Source organism: Hipposideros armiger, unplaced genomic scaffold (genome assembly GCF_001890085.2).
Source record: "Hipposideros armiger isolate ML-2016 unplaced genomic scaffold, ASM189008v1 scaffold_1026, whole genome shotgun sequence".
In the NCBI taxonomy this organism is placed as follows: Eukaryota; Metazoa; Chordata; class Mammalia; order Chiroptera; family Hipposideridae; genus Hipposideros; species Hipposideros armiger.
Genome location: NW_017732376.1, coordinates 162411 through 181360, shown reverse-complemented (window position 1 = coordinate 181360; position 18950 = coordinate 162411). Strand labels below are relative to the sequence as shown.

The 18950-nt window shown below is 45.6% G+C and overlaps 1 protein-coding gene across 1 annotated transcript in view; it reads right to left on the bottom strand.

The window, feature by feature from the left end:
* Nucleotides 1-3934: 3934 nt before the first annotated feature.
* Nucleotides 3935-18950, bottom strand: part of SRD5A1 (steroid 5 alpha-reductase 1) — a 30452-nt gene continuing 15436 nt past the window's right edge. The window contains exons 2-5 of the mRNA XM_019631642.1: nt 14580-14746; nt 11355-11456; nt 9373-9523; nt 3935-5631 (exon numbers count right to left, since the gene is read on the bottom strand). Of these exons, the coding sequence (XP_019487187.1) occupies nt 5565-5631; nt 9373-9523; nt 11355-11456; nt 14580-14746 (487 nt within the window). The 3' untranslated portion in view covers nt 3935-5564. The remainder of the gene's footprint in view (nt 5632-9372; nt 9524-11354; nt 11457-14579; nt 14747-18950) is intronic.

The window sequence follows — 18950 nt, the reverse complement described above, 5'->3', positions numbered from 1 at the left end:
CGCCCTGAGAACACGTGGCTGCCTCAGGTGCCGCGTGGAGCTCTCCATGGTCCTGGGAGGGCCCCCTGCTCAGCGCTCTGATTCCAGGCACGCCTCCCTCACTGCCATTCTCTCCTTCCCCGTTTACAGCGCCGGGGCTGCACTTTCTCACAATCTAGGCTCCACGGACCATCTCAGTATCCTGTGTTTTTTTTTTTAATTAAAATTTTAAAAATACATAAAACTACAAAATATAACCACCCAGCATTAATATTAATATTTGAAAAAAATAGATGTATTTACTTCAGATCTTTACTACAAACGAGAAAAAAGAAACCCGTCACAGAATGCTGAGGTCGTCTAGGGTCCCCTCCTCCCTTCCAGCCTCCTCTTTGTCTTCAAAGACAGCCGCACTCATGGACTTATGTGTATCCTGGCCGTATTTTCATCCTTTCACTACACGTTTCCATAAATAGTATTGTTCTGTGTCCCCCTCGCAAATCACAAACGTTGTAATATTACCCTCCAGTGAACTGACCATATTTCAAGGGGAGCCCTATATAAGGAATGAATCATGAATGAAAAACGCAATCCAAAGGGTTGGTCATTCTTTTGAATTTCGTCATTCTGAGAGATGGGGACTGGCTCTCACGGTTTGATTGGCAGTTCGCTAATAACTAAAGATGGTAAGCATCTACGCAGCTGCTACTTGCCCTTCGTACATATTCTTTGGTGATGTGTCTGTTAAGATTTTTGCCCATGAAACATTGTTTTAAAAGAGTTATTGATATCCAGGAGTTCTTTACATATTTGGATACAAAACCTTTACATGTGATTTGTAAATCTGCATCAGTAGCCCATCCCTCGCTGCTGACTCCTGTGCGGGATGGCCCAGGGTGGCCACTCACCTGCTGATGCCGACACTCCCTGACCTTACAGTTTTTAAAAAGCATTTCCCTTTTGCTCCCGGAATGATGTTTTATCCACAGGCACTCATTTTTGTTTCTATAGATAGACTTTCCTAAGTATGCAGTGATTCTTGGTCACCGTTTCACATTTTTAAAAAAAGCACCAGGAAAGCCTGAGTAGAAGCCTGAACTGAGGGGTCCGTGCCTCCTGGGCTCCCATGTGGCAGGAGGCAGGGGGCTAACCAGCCATTGTGTTGGAGGATCCTTAAAGGTCAAAATGTGGAGAAATGTTTTTTTGTTTTTTTTCCTCTCTGGAATGCTAACATCTAGTTATTCTGGTTCTCCCCAGATTCCTCATTCCTCCTCCCACCTTTTCTCTTCCTCCCCCCCCCACCTTTCCCTGGGAATAATATATAGCTAATTTCTGAGCTTTCGTGCTGTTTGCAGGAGCAGGAATGGAGGGGACCCTGGCATCTGCTCTGTACAGACTTCCAGTTGGCCGTCATTTTGAGGTGCACATTTCACTTCCCCCTTCTGTCAGCCCTGGCATTTAGCATCTACCATCTCAGCAGGGCACAGTACAGGCTCTCCATCATCACAGCTCCGCGTGTCCCCATTCTCACACATGCTGTGGTTTGCTGCAGTGGCGACTCGTTCTCATTCGCTTACAGGCCATTCCCTCCCACACCTCCAAATTGCTTTACGGTGATTGTAGCAGGCTTGGGATAGGGAGAGGAGTCACCGCATATGTTCAGGTCATCCCACTAAGCCGGGAACTTTCAAGTGCACTCCTAAAAAGCATGAAAACTATTCTTTTTTTTTAATTGGGGAATTGGGGGGATGGGAACAGCGCTGGGGAATTGGGGGAAAGGGAACAGACAAGTTGCTGTCCTTTTGTTCTTCAGTCTAGTTGTGGAGGATGTTGCTTCTCTGGCCCAAGTTGGCACCATCATTGCGTCTTCCCAAGCGAGGCAGATCAGTCGCTGGCTTCTGGACGGCTGCTCACTGCAGCTGCTGGCCGCTCACGCTGGCTGCTGGCTACACACGGTAGCCCATGGCAACCCACTGCCACAGGGGCTGCAGCCTAGCCGTTGTCGGCAACTCACGGCAGCCCAGCTCCAGGTTGAGGCGTTGTTCAGCATCTTAGCTGTGGAGGGCAGTGTCACTGGCCCTCATACGTGGGATCCAAACCGGGGCCCTCTGGCATCCCAAGCCAGTTCTTTAACCATCGCGCAACTCGGCCAGCCCGCATGAAAACTATTCTTAATGATGCTTTAAAAAAAGAAAAAGGAAATCTTTCCAAATCACTACAAGAAGTAAACAAAGGAAGCTGCAAACGAACAAATAATAAGAACAGAAAACATGAGACAGGACATTCCAGTATAGCAATTAGTGTGATCATTTGAGCTAACTTACTAAATGGGAAAGTCTATTATTATGTTGTTAAAGATAAAACAAATGACATTTAAAAACGTAGACTGACAGGACAGGCAAAGAAATGATGAATTTATCATCATGAATTTATCAACAAAAAACACAGTATGTCAATATCCTTATCAAAGTAGAATTCAAAGAATGAAAGAATTTGGCAGGAAGATTGTCTTATATTGATAACAGGTACAGATGATATGGTGGAAATTTTGCAAAATAACAGAAAACATAAAGCAAAAACTACTAGAAATACAACGAAAATTTGATAGAAGAAAAATAAGCTTGTAGAGAACTTTAACAATGTAATTAGTGTTTGAATTAACAAACTATTGAACAAATAGCATAAACTTTTTAATAAAAATGGTCTTGCTATTGTTGTTAAAGGCTTGAGGCTACAAAGGAAAACTCGAAATCCACAAAGGAGAAATTTCACATAAATGATCTCTATCCACACATGTGATAAAGAACAAAATACCTTTCAATAAAATCCCCAAGTGGTTGAAAACTTAAAAGCATCACTCCAAACAGAAATTTGTTTCCTAAAAATATTTGGATCAAAGCAAACCTGAGAAGTCCAGCTGGAGACATTTTAGGATCATAATGATAGGAACATTATTAAGCGCAGGAAACGTAGTCAGTCTTATTCAGCAGAAACACACAGCCTTAAAAGCTAAAAGTATGTTGCTAATAAGTGCATTAAGCACTCCTTTTAAGCAGTTATGAACACAGTATCTCCCCTAAATTACAAGTGAAAATGAGATAAAAGCAGGTATTAATAAACTAGGAAATTCAGAGAAAATCACCATAATAAAAGTTAGTTTACAGTAAAACAAAAGAAATAAACTTTGAAAATATCTAATGAAGAAAATAACCCACAAGATTAGAATGTCAGCGTCGACATAGTCTTACAGTTTGCCATCTCCTGTACACCTGTTGGCAAACCCTCTTTCTCATTTCTCATCTGTATGGGGTACATTTGAAAATCTCAAAAGAACTAGATGATTTTTTTAAAAAGAAAAAATCCCAATGGCTAAAGTAGAAAACAGACCAATAACCGTGTAAGAAAATAAAAGAATGCTAAAATTGTAAACTTGAAAAAGGTATTCCTGTTAAAAATCACACAAGAATCCTGATGATCACCTCTATTATCCAATATTGTTCTCGAATTTCTTGCTAATATAAAGAGAAAACAACAAAAGCAACAGCTTCAAATGTTGTAAAACAAGAACGCAAGATATTTGCAAATGATGTGACTGCAAAGCTAGAGAACCTAAGAATAACAAAACAAAAAAGTTGGAATTTATAACTTCAGGAGCGTGGCTGGAGATGACAAATACAGAAACCTCAATAGCTTTGATGTAGCCTAGTCATAAACATATTTGGGTACACAGTCTCATTCCCAATAAACAAAATATCAAATATCTGAAAAGAACCTTAACAGAAATGCACAAGATTTACATGAAGAATATTACATGGCTCTATCGCGACAGGAATGTTTGATGTTATGAAATGTTAATGTAGGCGGGAGGCAGATTTCAGGGCTGACAATGTTACTGTCTGAACTTCCAGAATAAACAAGTGTCGACAGAGTAACAATGAGGACTAACAAAAAACGATTGGACTTGTGACAGTAACTTTATTAATCTCCTTAATTAGTGTAATTAGTACAATGGCTAATTGTACAATGACAGCTTACTAAGTTATAAGGAAACGGAGGGCAGAGTGACAGGCCCAAACGGGATTTCTTCCCGTGTCAATCATCCACCATCCAGTGCATGCTGGGAAAGCAGGGCCAAGCATCAGACTTTTGGGTACAGGCGCCCCTCCAGCCACAGAGCGGCCCTGTCGGGAGTCACAGCCCGGGGCGCTTCTCGGTGGCTCCATCCCTCCGCCCGGGCGCGCCCTCTGAGCGCGGGGCCCACATCAGGCAAGGCTGGCCCGGGCTTCGAGTTTCCCTGAGGAGATGCGAAATGTCTATTGCTCTATGGTTTCAAATGGTCATGGGGTCACAAAAAGGGCCGAAGTTCATTTAATAACAAAAGTTCCTGGTGATGAGCGTTTTGAGCGAAAACGACGCGCAGCCGCATCAGGAAGCTTTCTGTGTGATTCTCACAGCCCACTGAGGATACAGTGTCTGCGTGAAAACTCGGGAGGGAGGAGCCCCGCGTGGGAGGCGAGCCCCGTGGCGCGGGCGGGGGCGCGGCGTGAGCCCCCAGGAAGCAGCGTGAGGCTGCTCTGGGGGGGCTCTGGGCGGAAGCGAGCGCCGCCTCGCGTTTCCACTTCTCCTCTGGTCGCCGCCCCCCGCGCAAGGGGCGGCGGCTGGGGCTGCTCTGTCCCAGGCCGCGGTGCCCGCAGATCCTCTCGCCGCCTGGTGTGCTCTGAGACACCTGGCAGCGAGCGGTGGGGTTGTTAGTGCCGGTTATCGCCGCGGACCCTTCCGTGCATGGAAGACATTCTGCTTCAACATACGGTTCTGCAACATTGAGAAGCACTTAACACAACGCCTTAAGACATTCTAGTTCTGCTCAGAAGGGAAATACGGGGGGGGGGGGGGGGGGGGGGAGGAAAAGCACCTCGGACCAGAGAAGACTGGAGACTGACGGAGTGACCGGAGACTAGGGGCCGGGGTGGGGGCCGCCCCACCTGATGATGAGTGCAGTCACCTGATGAGCCAGGCCTCACCTGGGCCACCGCGTGTCCTCTCTCTTCCCGTGCTCTCCGCCTACACAGGACCCAACAGGGAGAACTCATGACTTTCCCTGAGTCTGTGACTGCACCGTGGGCACCCCAGGCCTCTCTGACTCAGCAGGACGAGAGGGTCCTTGAAGGTAGATCACACCTCTATGGGGGGAGGGGTCATCGCCCTTGACCTTGAACCAGTTGTAGGGGGTTGTCCAAGGGGTAGTGGAAGGTTCCGGTCCATAGAGGCCATTGAGGACAGCGGGCACCTTCTGGTCTTGTGCACGCTTCGCTGTGTAGAACCCAAAAAGGTAAGCCCGAAATCAGAGAGATGGAGAGTGGTAATTACCCAGAGTTCCACAGTCCTACCCTGCAACACAGTGCGACACTTTAACCTACATTTCATTTGATTAGCTTGTTATTAGGTAGCTTGCAAATGTACTAGGAAAACAATTCCTAGAGCAAATCTTGAAAAAGATAAAAACTACTGAGAAATAATGCATTTGTGTAATCCCCATAGAAACATCTAAAAACTTCAAGTCGAAGATAATTCCATTGACAATGGACTTAAAACAAAAATGGAATTATAGTTTTTCTGGACTTCGGATAATCTTCAAACTTCGCAAGATACCACCTAAAATAAGGAAAAAGGGACATTAAAAAAGGAAATAATTTTGTCACTTAAACATTTAACAGATGCTAACAAAATGGATAATATTTTTTTATTACAAAGGCATACAGAGTTTTTAAAAGTAGTAATAACAACTTTGGCATTTCAGATACACAGTTTGATTTTGGCTCATCATGAATACTTAAACATATCCGATGATAAAGCATGATTCACCAGAAGTGACCCCTATATTGTTATTCACCTTTATATTGGCAAGGACAATCACTGATGTGTGATGGAGATGTGACCGGCCCCGGGGGAGCTATCTGTCCAGACCCCAGAGGCATGCAGACTGGGGGCAGAGAGGCCTTTGGTGGCTCTGACAGTTCTCTCCCGTCCCCAGGAGAGAACTGCTGCCTGAGACCCAGGGTCTCCGGAAAGGGCACCCAACCTGGTGACTGTCAGTCACACAGACCTGGGAAAATGCAACACGGGGTCGGTCATAATTTGGCCCTGCCCTCGGGATAAGCAGATATTTCCCGTTTTGACATAAATTAAGAGCAACGAAGGCACACTCACTTGTGTGGGGAAATGGGTAGTTGGGGAGGGTAGAAGCTAAATGGAGGAAACATTTTAAATAATTTGATGAAGAAACAGCAGAAGAAAGATAGTTCCCATAAGCACAAAAGAATGCTAAACAGATTAAAAATCACGACTAGTTATTTGTTAATATGGCAGAAATATATGACAACAGCACACTGAGTCAGCCAGGTCCTGTCGGTTTTAGACGTTGGAGGAGTTGAGCGCTGTAACCCACAAGCACAGAACGCTAACAGGCTGCGCGCCTCTCTCCAGATGCTGTTCTGTATACCCCACAGCGGGTAACAAGAGAAGCGCAGAGAACCTGGGCAGCGGGCCTGTGCGTCAGGCGTAGTAACAGCCGTTTTTTCAAGAGCAGCGACAGGCTGCAGACAAGAGAGCCCATCGCGGACCGTGTGCACGGATCACGGATGACGCCGTGCAACGTGCGCTGAAGTGCAAATACACAGAGCTCAGGCACGCACAGTTTTCATAGGCCTGCCTCCCAAGTTCACGTTAAAAACCTGATGCCCAAAGGGATGGTAGCGGTAGGCAGGCCTTTAGAAAGTGACCAGGTCCTGAGGGTGGAGCACATGAGGAGGCCGGTGTCTGACAGAAGAGGCCCCAGTGAGCTCATCGGTCCTTCTGTCCTGTGAGGGCACTGTGAGCAGGTGCTGTCTGCGGCCCAGAAGAGACTTCACCTGAACTCGAGCACGTTTATGAGATGCACCCTGATCTTGGACTTCCAGCCTCTAGAACTGTCAGAAATAAATGTCTGGTTCTTAAAGCACCAAGTTCATGGTGTTTTTGTTCTAGCAGCCTGAGCTGACGAAGACAGCCTACTGGGGATTGGAACATGGGCCACCAGCAAGTTTCTGAGTGCTTCCCCTAGAAACTGCCCCCTCAGGAGGACGTGCTGGCCTTGCACGCCCACGCACACCGGCGGGTTGTCAGGGGTCACGGGACCGCTCTGCATGCTGCGCTGAGCGGCAAGGGGCCATCCTCACGCTCTTCCAAAGAGCCTTTACTAGGGCAGAGTTTTCTCACCCATAAATCTGTGCTCATCAGATACATTACGTTTATTCACGCAAATCATTCTACAAATAAACTGCACTTTTTGTTAAATGATTGAGTAGAGTGGAATTACCTCAATCATTTAATCTGAAATTACAACTCCACCTCTAGAAACTGTGTTTGAGGATTTTGAAATACTCTGTATATGCATCAGTATTCTTCAAAGGCTGGCAAGCAGCATGATGTCTAGTCTATTTCTCACGCATTTTTCCATCTCTAGACTCAAAACGCTGTCATGGGCTGGATGCCGACTTTTTGTCCTGATTTTGTTACAGTTGGGCCTGAAGTAATGCTCCGCTGCCTTTGGCTTGAAAGAGAAATGACCCCTAGCCTAGGGCTGCCCACTTCTCACATTCAGGTTAAATCGCAATACCGTCAATCACAGTGTCTTGAAGACACACCGAATTAATTTTTTTAAGTGACATTAAGCTTAATAGGTAAGCATACAGTAATTTTTTTTTATTTCGACAGAGCCCCTCTTCAAATGCTGGCCTCACTGGCCAGTGTCCGAGCTACAGCATGTAGACTTGACAAGTCCACATCTGTCCTCAGCCTGTCTCTCCACGGCCGCTGCAGAAGCCAGTGTGGCCTGCACACGGCCCCACTACAGAAGCGTGGCTGCCAGGGGTGGTGAGGAGGAAGCATTGCAAAAACGCCTCCTTACAATTCCTTGAAGTTTTGCCTCAAACCAGGATATCGGTTCGCAGTTGGCACAGCTGACCCAGTGTGCCCGACCTAAAGCTTAATGATCACTTTACTCATTTAGGAATTAAACAATTCAGCTCTAGCTGTGACAGATGGAAGCACTAATACAATCCTGCCTTGGTGCAGGAACAGCCCCATGGACTGCTTTCTTTTGCAGTCAGTTTATCTGACGGTTTAAATAGTTGGGCTCACTGGATTATTAGAAAAAGAACAGTGGTATAGTGCTTATTTTGTCCTCAGCTTGTAAAGCCAATGTTTCCAAACACACTCCCATCAAACTGAATCGCCTGATTGGCCATTAAAATTGGTTTCACACAGACATCAAATTAAACATCGAACCAGCCCTTTCAACTCACGACTATTTCTGCAAAGAATCCCTTGGGTTTTCACTAACAGAGATTTTCATTTGGGAACTGGCATTATGTATTTTCTATTTCTGAGTGTTTTATATTCAAATGCCGAGAGGGATTTTCCTGTTCCCTGTTTTCATTTGAGGAAACATCTTTACAACTGACCTGGCATCCTCTTGGTCAATCTCCCTCTGATCCAATTTCTTATTATCGCATTTATTTGTATTACTAGAAAGCAGCCAACATTTGCTTCTTAATATCTAATATCACAAATGCCCAGGAGTAGCATCTGCCCCCAGAGGCAAATGCAGCTACTAAAAAGGTGGTCAAGAGGAGGAGGGGGGAGGGGAGAAGTGGGGGGAGGAAGAGGGAGAGGATGGATTCCCAGGACACAGGGCGTCAGGCTGGGCCCGGATTAGCTGCGGCTGGGCTGTCCTCATTGCTGACGCATGGAATCTAGCTTGTTTTATTCATTTTTCTAGGACTCTGTAATGTACATTTCAAGTGGTAACGTATTATTTCAGCCAAGCCTGTTCAGAGTCTGAATCCTTCTGATTCTGAGAAAAGCATTTAGATGTGATCTGGGGGTGCGTGAGCCTGGGAGGACCCCAGGTCTGCACAGTGCAGAGCCTGTGAGAAGGGCCCTGTGAGGACCTGCGCTGGGCTCCCCTCCAGGACAGGATTTCCCCAACCTGCTGGGCTCTGCGCTCCCGCAGCTGCGAGGTCAGCATTCCCCCGCCATCAGCGTGTCCCCTGTCAGATCCCAAATCTCCTGGTAACATTCAATTTGACCATCGCGTCCAGAGTCCAGCAGCGCCAATTCAGAGAGGCTCAGAACAGGGTGGGGAGCGTGCAGGTGCTGCCCTGTACCCAGGGTTCCTGACAGCTGGGCTATTCCTCAGATACCTGCATGGCTTCCAGCTTGTTTGGCCAAAGCATGTGCCAGCTAGGATTCAGCCGTTCAAATTAACATTCACATTTCAAAAATCTAACCTAGAAATCGGTATAATCAGGTCAAAGCACAAACTGAGAGTGCTAAACGTGCTTTAAAACTTACCGGTGATGCTGCAGTGCTCTGGAGAGCAAGACGCAGAAGGTGAAGAGTGCGAAGGCCCCCCCTTGGACAGACCAGCTGGCCAGGCCATAGCCACACCACTCCATGACTTCTCCGAAGTAGTTGGCTGCACTCACATATTCAAACAAGCCTCCTGGAAGGAAGCACAGAGCGGAGATGCGCTGAGGGACAGACAGACCACAAAGGGATAAGACGCTGCTCAAGAAGCCGGCAAGGACTTCCCCGGAGCACATGCCTTCAACTGCGGGAAAATCCCACTTCTACAGGATTGTCATCAATGGAACCCATGCAATGCTACTCATTTTACTATTTCAGATCACAATGCCTGGTACTAACTCTATACCTGTATCAATACCTATCCATTTATCTGAATATAAAAGGCTACAGTTTTCATCGACTTTAATATAGTGCTTCTCTAGTTAATGGACCAAGCTGAGAACACCTGAGCAAGGACAGAGACCACAGAATAACAAATAACGAACTAGCTTAATAAAAGGGACCTGCGCAGAACTCTAGACCAAAAATAGAAGAAAATATTCACTTTCAAGGACAGATTCATTCATTCATTCACTCATCAAACCTTCACAGATTCACCGAGTGTACATAATGGGCCAGACCGTGGTCTAGGCACTTGGGATGCACCACGGGCACGACCTACCCCCCCCCCCCCCCCGCCCCCCATATCTGGAACAGTAACCCTGAGAGCAATAAATACCCCAGGAAGCCCAGGGTAGGGCAGAGGGTGTGGGATGCCATGAGGGGCACAGCAGGCCGACAGGGCCCGGAAGGCCAGCTGGGTGGGTGGGGTGTGATCCTGCATGTGGGGGTGGGGCTGCAGTGGTTGGGGTGGGAACCTCCAGGCAGGAGAAGCAAAGGTCCTGAGGCCAGAGAGCAGAGCTGCACACCCTGCGGACCAGCCTCAGGTTCCCGCGTTAAGCAATGGAATTTTTGGTCCTTTGTTCATTCTGTTGCTGTTCGCCTAGTATGGTTTCCCAGAAACTACGGGGAAGGGTTCAGGCTGATCACGGCTGTGTGCTTTCCAGCTCCACTGAGTTTAGTCTCACGTACTGAATTTATCTTAGAAGCTCTATCGGTTTCTACTCATATCTGCTTAGTCCTTTGTATAGTCTATCAGTCTGTGACTCATAATGTAAATCCCTTTTTCTTTTTTAAACATTTAAGTCTTCACTTTGTAATCCGTTTCTATTAACTCTAAGATCTCAGGTCCCTCTCGTTTACTTGTGCTGTTAACTCTTGTGCCGGTTTCCTCATCGGCTCTGCAGCTTTCGAGTACGGCTCGTATTCCTTGGCACTTGGCCCATTGGGCTGAGGCCTGAGCTGGAGGCCGGTCCCTTTAGGGATATGGACGCGCACTGGCCGATGCATGTGGGCACCACCCCCTAGGACCACATGGTCCTAATTCACGGCTTGAGGTTTGTCAGACCATCTAAGTGACATGAATTTGGGCTACAAACCAGCGTGAGGGCAGCTAGTGGCTACGGATTCTTACGAGTGTGCTCTGGATGCTGGCGCTCACTCGGGCTTTGCCCTCTGATCGACGACTTCCTCTCCTGACATCACACTGACACACTTGAAAATATGTTTTTAAAATTCACTCAATATTGTTCATTTTCAGAGGGAGGGTGGGTCAAGGTATCTGTTCTCTGACATGGCTGGAAATGAGGCCCCGGACACCCCTGCAAACCACGCATGCTTCCTCACACTCTCTTTCAGAACACAGAGTTAACTAGCGTTTCCTTTTTGCTCAATAACCATTCAGTTGGCCAGAACTGGTTCTTCTATCATTCTAATAAAAAAATAATCACAGTGATGGCTTTTAATAGCAGTGACTCACACTGCAAACTACAGCTAATCCACTACACATTAGTTATGAGATCTGGCAAAGCTAAAACAAGGTACCACGCAATGCAATTCTAGAATCAATTCTCCATTTCAGTACATACCCCTCGGTATTTTGTAGCCAGTCTCCCCTGGCTTCCTGAGATTCCTTAGGATGTAATCTGAGTGGATGTTTATCAGCATGCCTCCTAACCACAAGACAAAACCTGAAGGGGAAAAATACACAAGGGCATTACATTAATAAACCACAAAATTCATGGCCTGTGCCTGAATGAGCATCACCACCGGGGCCCTTCACGGCATCAGTATTAGTGTACCAAGCCAGCCATAACCGGCAGTAAAAGTCATTGTAATAAATACTGTCCTTTATTTAGAAAGGTGATTCATAAGCACTGTTCTCAGGTGTGCTCAATAGGGCTTAGTTTTTCTTATTAATAAATGAACTGATCCATTCAAAATACTTTGACCTGGGCTGGCCAAATGGCTCAGTGGGTTAAGAGCTCGTTCAAAAGTGGGAGCTCTGAGCAACAGGGTCACTGGTTTGATTCCAAGCCCAAGCTGAGCTGCTGCTGAGCTGCCAACAGGTGGCAGGATGGCTCAGCTAAAAAAAAATAAATAAAAAATAAAAACCAAAATACTTTGGCCTGACAGCCACAGTCTACGCTTTTAGCATGACTGGTACGATTAGAAATGTGATTATGACTTCGGCCCAAGGCTCCTCGGCCCACGAGATTTACCTATAGTCACAGCAACTGTGTGAAGCATGATGCCCCTCCACCCAGGAGGACAGGTGACATCCTGGGGTGTGTTCCCTCATGATCAGCTGCGCAGGCCCCTGCAGGGCCGCTGGTCCTGGGGGGCTAACTTGGCCCCCCTCTTTCTTTGTAACCTTGGTTGAACATTTCATGCACATCCATGGCTTCCCCACCACTGACTCTGGGCTCACTCACCAGCCCGCATTCCCTGGTCTGTGCATCTGCCTCAGCTCCCAGCGAAACCTCCCTCCACTTCCGGAATGTTTCCCGCCCATGTGTAAAAGTCTTCAGAGGGCTTTCATCACTTAGAGGAGACTTATTAGTATCACATCAATTAATCCCAACAAGAAAAGCCAAAGCGCCAAAATAGTGTTTTATGAAAGAAATAACTTGGTTTGATAACAAAGAGTTAACTGAGATACTTAACAAATGTGAAAAGCAGACAATGTTTAATGGCAGCATTCCATTCAACGTCAAAGAAATGTACGCTTGGAACAACATTACTATTAAATGTGGCATTACATGGCTTCCCAGTTGGAGCCGGGGCAGGTAAAGCTGGTGTCTGGGGAGGGTTCCCACATCGCTTCCTCCTGATTTTACCACTGGAAGCACCTTTTTAAACAGTTTGTACCAAATTTTGTAATATGTTTTATAAGTCACTTACTGGACCCATAAGTTGATTATGGATTTTTTACCTTTTTTTGCATTTCAGTATGACCCCTCTAGGTGATCTGGCCCCCATTTGAGATTCTAGGAAGAACCTTGTTTCTAAAACCCCACGCTTACTTTATTTATCTTCTAAGAGACAAGCTCCCTTCACTGCCTAGACTGGCAGGAAAGGCATTTGTGCTCATCCAGGCTAAATATTTAAGTCCATTTTGGGGATCTTAAAATCTTTGATTAAAATCTTTTAGATGAATGACTTTTGCTTCTCTGGAAAACATTTTGTCAGGATATATATTATCATTATTTGCTTAGCTCTTCATGGTAACTATTGTAAATATAATTAATTATTCATGTAATTTCATGTTTGCCTCCTTACGAAAACTGTAAACTCTATGAAACAAATACAGTACAAAGAAAGTAACCTAGTTTGTTTCCTAATTGGCCCATGTTTTCATTTTTGATTCCTTCTGTTCAATCGCAGAGAAGCCGGGAGGTCTGTATGCAATTTATTGGCGTCTTAAATTTTACACCAGCTTCCAAGGCAGGTGACAAAGGTATCCCAACAACTGATCACAGAAACACCGCCTGTGAGAATCACAAACAAAAACAAAACCTTTCCTTATCTATTAGATTAAAAACTCCCCTTCCTCTTCTCCTTCCTGGCCCACCTGTGGGGACCAGTGTGGTGAGGCGGTTTGAACCCCGGCTCTGCTGCTCAGGCGAGGTCCGGGCCAGCTGTTTCACACTCTGCCCTCCCCTTTCCCTGTGACAGGGCACGTTCTGCCCTTGTCAGGACCCTGGGGAGCATAAGGCACATACACGGGCAGCTCCCGGCTGGCACCCAAGCTTCTCCTCCTCCTGGTTGGGGCAGAAGAAAACCCGGCCGTCAAGAAGCACGTGCGTCAAGGAGATGTTCGGGGCACCGTGAGAAGGAAGTCATTTAGTCCAGTGTTGCGGGAGGCATGGGTTTGCGGAGCTGGGAAATAGTCCTGAAAAGCCTTCTTACCCACCGTCCTTCTTTGACAGATGAGGAAGCAGAGCCCATGGAACGATTCTCAGGTGGGATCAGGGCATTGCCCTGGGAATCAAATTGTAATTCACAGAAAACAATATGACTGAGAAATGAAAAAGTGCTTTGTCGACAACAAAGTATTAAGCAAATGTTAGTTTTCTCTATTATTACAAATTGATACAGAGAAAACTTTAGGGCGCTGAGGGTGAAGGGCTGGGGGCAGCTTGAAAACACCCTGGACAATGTCACGCCTCTTCATGTATGACCACGGGGCAAGTTACAGCTGAACGTGCTAGAATTTCTAACGACCAGGAGGATAACCTACGTAAATATACAGAAGAATTTTCTTTATAGAAAAGAGCCCAAGGTCACATATTTTTAATGTTCTTGCAAGTATTTTTGATTGCTGATGTTTTATTTTCATTTTTGTTCAGAACTTGGTTATAATCAGAACTTGAAAATATAAGTTTACATTGATAAAAATGTCAAAAACTTCACAAATGTAAACGTTTACTCAGTGTAGTATGATCATAAGCGTCTAATGGCCTTGTGGGAAGATGACCCAATCCGACTTTTTTTCACCTTCCAGAAGAAACTGTAGGTGTGGGGCTCTCTTAGTCTACATGGCCAGTCAGTGCCCAAGTCGCCTGAATCTTAAGTGGCTGTTCACTCTGTGGGAACCTGTGGATATCTGGGGTCCTTTCAGTGTCTGGGTGGGTGAAGGTGCTGGACTGCCGTGGGCAGCCTGTTTCCCTCCAGCACCCCCAAGGCTAGGTCATGGACCGTCACAAACTCTTTGTTCTCTTAAAAAGTGTGGGCTTTCTAACTGGAAAGGACTGGAACACACAAACCGAAGCTATGGCTAGAACGGTGCAGTGCGTCATTAAGGACCTCACCTGTTAGGAATCGGGGGTCAGTGACCCAGTCATCAGCATACACTGCATATTGGCTTAAGTATCTGCTTTGCAAGTAGCCGTTATAGGTACAGAACACGAACGCCAGCACACACGAGTACAATGGTGTCGGCTTTCCTCCTCGGATCAGAAACGGGAAAATCAAGGACCTTCGGAAGCAAGAAGCAGAAACAAATTACAAACAACAACAGTGAAGATGAGCATTCCTGCAGTTCTAAGTGCCTTGCAGTTTTAATCCTGCTTCCGTCTGAGGACACAAGTCATTCTCAGTAACACTCACACTTGTTTACCATATCTGTTAAAAGCAGAATTTCCAGATAAAGAATTAACCATGTTTCAATGCACAAACTCAGGATTCTCGTTACACAGAACGTGACACAGACACACTGGGTTGCAGCAAACTGAAGGCTTCAAGAGGCTCGCAGAGTCTCCACTATCCTGAAACTCACAACTCGTTCTAGCCTGAGCAGTACAGTTTGGGGGATACCGTTTTATCATCTGCTACCATCACAATGGCTCCCATTCACTGAGCACCAGCACTTACAAGGACCCCAGCTACCTGCGTGGCAGACGCTTTGCACACACTCCACAGAGGACGAGATTAAGACTCATAACAGTTAAGTAACCTGCTCAAGGTCAGAGGGCTAGTGAGTGGCTGAGTATCAGTGTCAACCCCGGGATATTCGAAGGCCATGTTCTTCTGTTACATCACGCTGGCTTAGGTCCACACTGCTGAAAGTTTACAGAAAGAAAATATAAGACTGAGAAATTAGAAACTTATGAAGAAAAGATGCAAAATTATATTTTGTGTTGGAGTTTACTCTTTAAAGTCAATGCACACATTGTACATTTAAAGAGGTGGGATCACTACCTAGCCTACAGATTTTAAGGAGATAATAAGAAACTATTATCACAGCTTCATGCCAGTAAATTTGACAAGTTGGATGAAGAAATAGATAAAATCTTTAAAAGACACAGGTGACCAAAATTGACCCAAGGACAAATCGACAGCTTGAACAGCTATCAATGAAAGAAATTATGAAATTCTAGAAAAAGCAAAGCTAGAGTCAGGGGAGGGGATTAACTGCAAAGAGGCACAGGGATATTGAAGGGGATACTACTGTTCTGTATCTTGATTGTGGTGACTACCTGTATGCAATCATCGAAATTGATTAAATCACACACTTAAAGTGAGTGAATTTTATTTTATGTAAATTGTACCTTAAGGGAAAAATGTAAAAGCTTATTATTTGTTTCCATTCTGCCCATCCACTCCAGGGAGAAAATACAGCAGGAATAGTAACAGCATGACAGCAGTCACATCATGTTGGCTGTGCATCCTCAAGGCGCTCCCTCCGCAGCAGCCTCATGCAGCTCCTTGGGGGAACAGTCACATGAGTCAGAAGCAGCCTTCAGGGTTCTCATCTTGTTCAGGCCGGTCCCCCCAAAGAAGGACTTACGCAGGTCTAGGGCGAAGCACTGGTGGGATAGTAGGCATCCATGTAACCACGACGCATGTCATCGGTGAGGCGCTGAATCGCCTGGAAGCTGTAGTGTTGGCAAGCAACTGAGAAAGAACAGGAAACCTCAGCCACTCCTCTCTGTGTCTCACAAACATGGTGCACAGCTGGGCAGCTGGTTGGTAGAGTGTGCTGGCATCTGGGATGCAGGCTGACTGCAAAGCTTGCACCCAACAGCGGGATTCAGTCTCAGGGGAAGTGTGTGTGGCCTGGACCAATGTGGGCTGCCTTAAACATAGGCAGAGATAGTGACCTGTGATCAGGTGCTGTCGCCAAGATGCTCCTCCCCATCTCTTAGCCAGGGCAGAGGACTTGAGTTAGACCCAGAGGACACAATCAACGGCAGGGACAACAGGCTGTCACTCCATTCCTGAGGATGCAGACTTGACAGGCACCAAGAGCAGGCAGCCACATTTCTGAAGTCAGCCTGGGGCATTCTCCAGCCACTGGCAAGCAGGGAAGCGACCGCAGGAGGAGAACACTGAGACGCACCTTCCCTGGCAGTGAGGGTCTCGAGACATTTTCCAGGAGGCAAAGTGCAGAATAGAGCTGAGAAACTGTTAGAATTCCGAGTTTGAAGAAATACAGAAAAAAGAGAACAGGAAATAAGAGTGTGGGAGAGGCAAGGGCTGGATGTGGCTTAGAAAGATGCCTGATAAACTGTAGCGTTTTCAGTTCATAAGATATTCAGACTGCTGAGCTGGACAAAACCCATGCGAAACTCAACAAAGTATAATGGGAATGCAGGGTGAAAAGGGGAGGGCTAAAACCCAGGAAGCTTGAAATACACAGAGCGGGTGCTGAAAGAAAACGGCTTCAGGAAGTCTTCTGGGCTTGATGGTGTATGTTTCACAATTACAGATGAGTGAAGTGTTAAAGAAGCAACTCTGAGGGAACATTCTGCGAACGCAGCAGGTACTGCCCTGCAGGAGATGCGAATCATGTACAACGGCAAACATTTGACAGACGCCGCTCAATTCAGTTTCAACATCAGGGCTGAATTCTGAAGGACTGGCAGACACTGGCTGGCACCTTGCAAAGGTGAAACCCAGACCTCTCTTGCTTTTCCCTCACACCTCTTTTCTCCTCTGCAACTGAAGTCCTGTGCCTGTGCTAGCAACACAGTCTAGATCAGGTGTCAGCAAACCCAGTCCACCACCTGTTTTTGCAGATCCTGGGAGCTGATGATAGTTTTTACATTTTTAAATGGTGGGTTGTCGAAGGAAAACACATCCAGCCTAACAAAAAGCTTGGAAGAGTTTATTTCAGCCAAACTGACAACAATTGCCCAGAACCAAAGTCTCAAGGGATTGAGAAAATGCTTGGCAAAATGGCGGTTTGCAGTTTATTTTATACATAAAATCAAAGGAGAAAGGTTCCATGAAATCCACTGGTGGTAGATGAAGAGGGTGGGAGAAAGCAAAGCGGGGAAATCTCTGGGATTGGATAAAAGTAAACTGGAGAGACAGGTGCTTCTTTTACATAGGTGGGTGCAGGATAGCTAACAGTTCCCTCTCTACAGCACACAGAGATGGTGGTAATCAGAGGACAAGAATAGCAATATGAGATTCTGTAATTTCCTGCTCTGATGGTGGTAGGGGAGGGATTACTCTGACATTCCAAAGATGTTATCTTAGGTGGAAAAAGACAACAGACAGGATCACTTAAGGTAAATGTTGACCTTACCAAGGAAGCTTCAGGCTAAGGATGTGACTTCCCACCATGGCCCACTTGGTTATGAAAGTTTTTTATGCTCACGCCATCTTATGTGGTTATTTTCATTCTCCTGAACTTGTCACTTTAATATGTGGCCCCTTTTCTGTCCACACTCCCCTGTTTTTTTCATAAATCAATCCAAAGGATGCACTGATGACCACCAACCTTTTGGTTGGACAGTGTGGTCCCACGGTGCTAGGAAGGCTCATTCCTAGGAAGTCATAGTGTCAGCGTTTGTCTTGCTGAATGTTGGGCCATTGGGGCTGGGCAAGACTAGAACCTTAGATGGCATGACAGTCAAGGCCGAATTATTTATTTATATTTAAATATAATGTGAGCAAACGGGAGGCAGTCAGAGCCTATGTGTTCATTAAATATATTCTGGATCATTTCTAATCTTTGAGGTATCACAATTTGAGTTTTTTCCTGTCTGTCTTATGTTGCTTTTTGTATCATTTGTACAAATAGGACCAAGAGCAATAGTATTAAACCAGTAACACCGACTGAGAGCAGAAAATGTCTGTTAGACAAGCATGAGTCTGAGGGGAGCAAACATCCTAGCCAATCAAAGAATCTTCACATGCATTATCATAATTTTTTATTAAGTTAATATGTTTTCTTCCCTCATCTACTGCTATTGGCACCTTATGATACGTTTGGCCAGATAAATGAAGATTCTCTATTATTTCATGATCTAGAAGTTCAAATTTTTCTTCTTGGCCAATTAATTTCCATAGAAATAACTTCATGGGGAGGATTAAGCTCAATTTTCCAATACGTTGGATTTTCAGTATCAATACTACCATAGATTTAATTAATCTCAGGCAAAGTTAATTTGCCTATGATTTCTGTATTGCACCATATTCCTGTAGCATTTACTGTAAACCTGGTGTCATTACAACAGAAATCAGTTCGTATGACAGAAGAACTTTCTAACCCTTCCTAATAAAAAATTCCTCTTCCCATATACCATATATTGTTGTTTGTTGGGGTGAATACGATAGGCCAATATTGGGTGAATTCAGAATTCCATATAGATTGGGGACATAACCATTCAGCTTTTTGATTTTCACAATCAGATAATGAGATGGGTTCCCATTTTTTATTATTATTGTTT